Genomic DNA, 7,054 nt, shown 5'->3' on the forward strand with positions numbered 1-7,054 from the left:
TTTTTTTTTTTTTTTTTTTTTTTTTTTTGTCCTTTTTACTCCTCTCTTATTCCCCAATAGGAGGGAGTCCTCTTTCCATGTGTCTGGCCTGGCCCCACCGAATTCTGCACCTCAAATTTCTGGATGCCAATCTTGAGGCTCAGTCTCAAGTGGCCAGGGGCAGGTCCTTGGGGAGGGGTCGGCTTAAGGGAAGATGAGGCCGGGCCCTACCTGGGGGCCGGAGCTGGGAGGGCTGAGGCGCCGAGGGCGGGCGGGCGGCCAGACCCGTGGAGGGCGTGAGTGCGAGGGAGGCCGGGAGAGCGCGCGTGGGCGGGGAGCGCGGAGAGGAGGGCGAGCCGGGCGAGCGCGGAGCCAGTGGAGCGCGGAGGCCCCAGCGCCAGCACCCGCGCGGGCGGTGAGTGTGAGTGTGGCGCAGGGTCGCCCCGTCCCCAGCCTGGCCCCGGCAGTGCGGGCCCCGGGCACGCCCTGACGGCCAGGTGCGGGGTGGTTGGGAGAGGGAGGAGCATGGGGGGATTTGGGGAGTTTTGAGTCGAGTTCCCTGGGGAAGGGGACGGCGTGGGTTCGCAGGGTCAGCCCGGCTGTGGGACGCCATGCCTCTGCGCGCTTTTGCCCCCGGGGTTGTGCCTGGCAAGACCTGGGATCCCGCGGCGCTGGGGGTGGTGGGCGCCCTCGATGTGTGGTGCCCCAGCTGGCACTGGACCCTGGCGCTGGGCAGGGCAAGGCAGCCCTTGGGCACTTGTTTCCTGATTGCCTGCTCCCTCCCCACCCGCCCCCACCTGGCTCGAGCAGACAGCTCTATCATCTGCCTCTGTCATCCTCTCTCTCGGGGCCAAGTGTCATCTGCGGTCTGTTTCTGTCTCTCTCTCTCTTCTCCTCTGTCTCCATCTCAGTCACCTCTCGCCTGGTCTCTGTGGCAATATTTTTCTTGCCTCTCCCTCTACCTCCTTCCCAAGTCTGGCTGGGTCTCTGTCCTGGCTGCCCTGGGTTCTAACCTGGGTTCTGCAGTCCTGGGATGGGATCCAGGAGAGGCTTGATGGAGGGCTGGACCTGGGGACACCGAGACATCCCTGGGCTCTGGGGTTGGGCAGAGGAACCAGAGGGTGCGGCTTCCCTGTCCCGAGAGGCCTCCTGCACTGTGTGCCCTCCTAGCCCTCCCTGGGCCCTCAGTGGGACCCCAGCTGACCTGAGTGGGGTGTTTGGTGAAAGAAACCTCATTTCCCAGAAGAGCAGCCCTCTGCTTTGCTGGCAGCCACAGGACCACCCTCACCCACCCCAGCAGGACGTCACAGGCATTCCATCCTGCTGGTCTCTGTTCTCCTACTGCCCTGTCCCCTTCCTGCAGGGCTGCCCCCGCCCATGGCCCTCTGCTGCCTGCATGCCAACCACTGCCAGACCCCATCCCCATTTCTGCCTCTGCCCTGGGTGTGGCCCCAAGAACCCACACAGCAGGTGAAGGGTCTGGCTGGTGCCGGCTCCTGGCAGGGGCTCTTTTCCCAGTGCCCTTGCTGCCAGGGCTCCAGCGGGGCTCCCTCTGCTGTGGCCAGCCTGAGTGGGCGTGGCCAAGTACAGGCAGGATGTCAGTTTCCCTTGGGCTGTGGGTGCTGAGGGCCTGGCCCCGGGGTGTGCAGGGTGCCTGCTCTCAAGGAGAAAATGGGCACCTTGGTCTCTGGCTGACGAACCCAGTCTCTACTACTACCAGCCTCCTGTCTCAGAAACCCATTTAGGTCCCTTGGACGCTCTGTGTCCTTCCTGAACTGTTCCTGTCTCAGAATGCGCTTCTATCCTCCCAACTGGCCTGGCTACCTCCTGCTCATCCCCCAGGCCTCAGATCAGCAGACTTCTTCCAGGAAGCCTTTCCAGGTCTCCCCTCCTGCCCGTGCCCTCTTGCAGGCACACTATGCGGCCAGGGTCCAGTGCCCCCTCTGGCAGCGGGCTTAGGCAGGGAGCAGTGCAATACAGGTCCAGCTGGAGCCATGGGCACTGGGCCTGGGCTGGGGTGGAGTGGGGTGGGCTCAGTGCCTGAAGCCTTCGGGGGAGGGTAGATCCAGCATCAGGCCAACAGCAGACACCCCATTTCTGCTCCCAGTCCTAGTGCAGCTTAGTGGAGCAGTGGCAGCAGCAGCATGAGCACCCCCTGGCCTGCTTCACCACAGCCAGGCACTGCTGAGGGGGCTGGAGGCCCAGCAGGGAAGGTACGTGCTTGGGACTCTGGGGGATTGGGAGGGAGCAAGTCTCAAACTCTGTCCCATGACTTGGGGCATGCCCTGCCTTGCTGCTGGCCTCAGTTTACCCATCTGGGTGGGGGAGATCATTGCTCATTTATTTTTTTATTTATATTTGACATGGAGTCTTGCTCTGTCACCCAGGCTGGAGTGTAATGGCGCGATCTTGGCTCACTGCAGCCTCCGCCTCTGGGGTTCAAGCAATTCTCCTGCCTCAGCCTCTGGAGTAGCTAGGATTACAGGTGCCCACCACTATACCCGGTTACTTGTGTATTTTTAGTAGAGTTGGGTTTCGCCAGGCTGGTCTCGAACTCCTGACCTCAGGTGATCCACCCGCCTTGGCCTCCCAAAGTGCTGGGATTACAGGCGTGAGCCACTGTGCCCAGCTCGTTGCTCTTTTATAAAAATATAAAGGATAAAACAATTGAAGGCCAGCATTCCTTGCTTACTGAGCACCCCTTCCTGACCTGAGGACCCCAGGGATTGTCCCCCAAGGCACGCTTTGCTCTCTGCTGAGTGAGGAAACGCCAGGGTTCCCTGCTCCTAGCGTCACCTTTCGGTGGGGGATGGGGTGGTGCTGATGAAACTAAAAAAAACAAGCTCCCTACACAGGGTTGCAGCCTTAGTATTCTGAGTGCTAGAGCCCAGCTAGAGCCCAGCCATTCTCCTTGTCAGGGAGCAGTGGGGCCAGAGAGGGGGACCAGCCTGGAGTGACATAGGGACTAGTCTGGAACTTGGGGTTGCAGACACAACCTCCCAGGCAGGGTGGACAGAGGTGAGCACCAGGCCTCTGAGCTGCAAACACTGCTGGCCTGGACCTCGTTCACCCCAGTGGGCAGATTTGGAGAGGAGCGCCCTTGGTTGGGGGCAGGAAGGAGAATGGCACATGGGGAGGGAGAGCAGGCTGGGGAATGAGCCCCTGGACTGGTAATGCCAGCATGAGGGTGGCCCCTGGGAGGGTCCAGCCTTTGGGGTAGGGATGGGGTCCCTGCTCTGCTGTCCTCTGACAGTTCCTTCATTCCACAGACATCCCAGTCCAGTGACACCTGTTCTCACACTTGAGGGTCACCTGTGGTCCTTGGTTAAAAGAGAGTCTGGGCTGGAGCTCAGGAATGTGTACTGTTCAGGGATCTTGCCGCAGTGGCCAAGGGCCGTTCAGCTAAGTCCCCCCTGATGCGTGGCTGTCCTTCCTCGAGGCCCTTGTGCCCTTTTGGGAAGGTGGACCCAGCAGCTTCCCTTCTAGGTGAAGAGAAGGGAGACAGGGAGCTCCAGGCGGGGCCATCTACCTGAGCACAGGCGTGGGGGTGGGACAGGGCAGGCAAGTCAGGGCCACTGGGGTGCTGAGGCACAGAGTTCTGCACATAGCACTGCAGCCTCAAAGGCCTTGAATGGGAGGTGGAGATGCTGAGGGCACTGAGAAGGCCTGGGGATGCAGCGCCCGCACACTCCTGTGAGCACTGAACAATGAACCAAGAGCGAGCCCAGAGCCAGCCACTTGGGTTGCCATGGCAACTGCTTCCCAGCTCCTCTAAGCCTGGAGGAGGCCAAGGGCCCAGCAGAGAAGACCCCAGGAAGGGGCTGGCAGGAATCCGGGTGCAGGAGGCAGCTGGGGGTGCGCAGAAGCCTTGGCTCGTTCCTGGTGACCTTGGCCTCTCCGGCCTCTGGCTCTGGCTGTGCAATGGGCTCCTGGAGCTGAGCACAGCTGCATCCTATGGTGCCTCCTGAGAGCTGTGACCCCAAGGGCTGAGCACCCTACCCCCAGGGTTGGGACCTGGTAGGGCCTGGGACCCGTCTCAGGGATGTTCCTGTGCGAACACACATGCGCCCATCCTTGCCCTAGGGACTGGGTGGGAAGGGTCTCTGATCCCCCTAGTGGGGCGGTGTGCAGGACGGGGGTGGGAGGGAATAGGAGTACCAGGCCTAGCATGGCCGTGCTCCTGCCCATCCTCCCTGCAGGCTGTGGCAGGTGCCCGGGAGAAGGGCCCTCAACTGGGCCAGCGGCTGCCCTCAATCGTGGTGGAGCCCAGTGAGGCGGACCCTGTGGAGAGCGGGGAGCTGCGCTGGCCCCTGGAGAGTGCCCAGAGGGGCCCCTCTCAGAGCCAGGCTGCTGCTGGTAAGTGAGGGCACCTGTGGGGGTGTTGCGAGGAGGAAGTGGCCACTGCCAGGGTCAGAAGCAGGGCGTGCTTCCTGCGACTCTGGCAGACAAGGCCTTCCTGCCTCCTGGCTGTTCACACTCCATCCTCCGCCCGCCTTGGAGCCTCTGCCTGGGGCTCTAGGTGCTGCCTGGCCTCGACCCCCCTCCCTAGCACCGTCCTCCCTCCCACCAGCAAGTGAGGTCCCTCATCCACTCTCAGTCGCAGGCCTGGGCACGGGAGGTGCACGGTGCATACTTGTTGAATGAGTGATGCCACATTCTTGCCCCTCATCATCCAGCGCTTGCTCGTTGTCATCACCTTTGGAGCAAGTGTGCCTTGCTCACTAGGGCCTGGGAGGCTGTGAGGGTGCAGGTGCACGTGGTGGGGCATGGGCTGGCCTGTTGGCAGGCTCCATCTGGCTGCAGGTGCCCTGCTTAAAGGCTGAAAGCAGGCCAGGCGCAGTGGCTCATGCCTGTAATCCCAGCACTTTGGGAGACTGAGGCAGGCGGATCACTTGCGGTCAGGAGTTCGAGACCAGCCTGGCCAACATGGTGAAACCCCATCTCTACTAAAAATATAAAAATTACCCAGGCATGGTGGCAGGCGCCTGTAATCCCAGCTACTCAGGAGGCTGAGGCAGGAGAATCGCTTGAACTCTGGAGGCAGAGGTTGCAGTGAGCTGAGATCACACTGCACTCCAGCCTGGGCGATAGAGTGACTCTGTCTCAAAAATAAATAAGTAAAGGCTGAAACTTCGGGAGAATTGTGTGAGCAGGAGGGGGCAGCCGGGGCCAGGCCTAAGGAGCAAGAGAGGCAGCAGGCTGGGCCATGGGGACCTTGTGGACGGCTCTGAGGACCACTGTGGACTGAGCAAGGGGCATGAGCTGTGCCCTGGGAGATGTTGTCCCCTGGAGGCCCCTGGAAGTCCCCGAGGAAGAAGTGAATTCGGCCGCAGCTGGCGCTGCTCAGCACCTTGCCTGCCCTCTCCCATCCCCAGACCTCAGCCTGTACTGGCCAGGAAACCCCCTTTTCAGTGTGGCCAGAAGAGGTTATCTGTCTGGACCTATAACGCCCACCTCTGCCCAAAGCCCTCTCGACCTCTTGTCAGTTTCTGCCCAGGGCCCAAGACAGCATCAGGGACCACCCCTTGGGTAACCCCTGGGACTTGGGCTCTGGGGAGGTCCTTGAGTCTGCCCTGGACTTCCTTTCCCTCTGCCACCCCTTCATCTGGTGGATGTGGGAGCTGCCCCTGCTTGCAGAGCCCAGCCTCATTCTGCCTCCCTGGCCAAGCACCCCTCCCACTTCTCATCACCCAAGGGGACCTCCTGGCCTGCCCCAGCCCAGTTGCCTGCCAAAGGCTCATTTCAGGCCCCTGGGATCCTCTCAGGCTGCAGTACCCCCCACAACCAACACCTTTATGTTTCTGCAGCCTCCTCCCCGAGTCTGCCTGGAGAACCAGGGAAAGCTGCAAATGCTGCTGGCAGAGAGTGCGCCTGCTCTGAGGACCCAGCGGCCCCCGCCCGGAGATAGGACAAGGACGCGGCTGGGCTCTGCTGTCTGACTGCTGAGGGCTTCTGCCCCAGGGTGGCCAGGCTGATGCACAGGAGGGCCGGGCCTGCCCAGCCGGGAGAGCCCAGAGGCTGCTCCCTGTCTCACCAGGGCTGACCAGGACTGCAGCCCTGCCCTCTCCTGCCCATGGCCCAGGTCTGGATCACACCCCGCTTTGTTCCGTGGTTTGAAGCAGAAATAAAGGCACTTCCTGGTGGCCAGCAGGCACACTTGATGGGGATGCAAGAGACTAAGGACAGTTCGGGTTCTGCCTGTGGTCTTCCAGGTGAGGGCCTCAGCTCCAAGCCCAGGCTGGCCAGTCCAGAGCACCTCTTAGGTGACCACTTGGGCATGGCACTGGGGCAGGCTGGGCAGGGCTGAGTTGGCTCTGTGGCTGGTGCCTCTGCCCAGGGACCCTCTCTCTGCTTCGGCCAAGGCTGCCTAAGGCAGAACCAGCCTCCTCCAGGTGGCCTCCCAACCCTCCGTGGGACCTCCTTGGGGCCAGGGCTGGATCTGGATGCAGGAAAGCACAGCAATGGCATCTGGCGTGGGCCGCACCATTCCAGGTTGGATCTCGTTAAATTCTTGTGAAGGTCCCATTTTACACGTGCGGGAACTGAGGTGCAAAGCAAGGTGCCCAAGGCTAGGGGCTGCGAAGGGAATCCCTGAGGTCAGGAAGCCACAAGGCTGCTACAGAACCCACATCAGAGGTTGGTTGAGCAGGCATCTCTTCCTGCCCTATGTGGGGGTCCTGTCCCTCCACTGGGTCCATCGATAGTGTCTCTGGGCTCCGTTCTACTGCAGGAGGGGAGCGGTGCTGCCTGATTGCAGCTGGCATGGGAGCAGAGCCCTGAGTGTGGCCCAGGGCCCCCTCCCCAGGTGTGTCCCCCCAACCTGGCCCTCTGCCCTTAGCCAGCCTGAGCCAGGCTGAGGAAGCTTAGGGCCGGGCAGTGGGACACTCCATAAATGTCAGCTCTGCCAAGTCCATGGCTCTTTTGTGGCCTGGGCAGGCGTGCCAGGGACCCATGAGCAGAGGGAGGCGGGAGACACTGCCCCTCTGTGCTTTCCTGCTGCCTCACCAGCCTCCAGGACGAAGATGCACTTTCTCCTACAGCCTTCCTTCTAAAAACAGCCACCCCCCCCCCCCCC

At 61.7% G+C, this 7,054-nt stretch overlaps 1 protein-coding gene across 2 annotated transcripts; it reads left to right on the forward strand.

The window, feature by feature from the left end:
- The first annotated feature begins 310 nt into the window (after positions 1-310).
- On the forward strand, positions 311-6,120 carry LBHD2 (LBH domain containing 2). Of its 2 annotated transcripts, none has more exons than XM_017851499.1 (4): positions 311-394; positions 2,087-2,192; positions 4,179-4,335; positions 5,787-6,120. In XM_017851499.1, exons 2-4 carry the CDS (start codon positions 2,124-2,126, stop codon positions 5,885-5,887), a joined length of 327 nt encoding a protein of 108 aa, XP_017706988.1. In that variant the 5' UTR covers positions 311-394; positions 2,087-2,123; the 3' UTR covers positions 5,888-6,120. The 2 variants fall into 2 exon arrangements, with proteins under 2 accessions (XP_017706988.1, XP_017706989.1); XM_017851500.1 differs by having other exon boundaries at positions 369-400.
- The last annotated feature ends 934 nt before the right edge of the window (positions 6,121-7,054 follow it).

The sequence above is a fragment of the Rhinopithecus bieti genome, unplaced genomic scaffold (assembly GCF_001698545.2).
Source record: "Rhinopithecus bieti isolate Rb0 unplaced genomic scaffold, ASM169854v2 scaffold_34310, whole genome shotgun sequence".
NCBI lineage: Eukaryota > Metazoa > Chordata > Mammalia > Primates > Cercopithecidae > Rhinopithecus > Rhinopithecus bieti.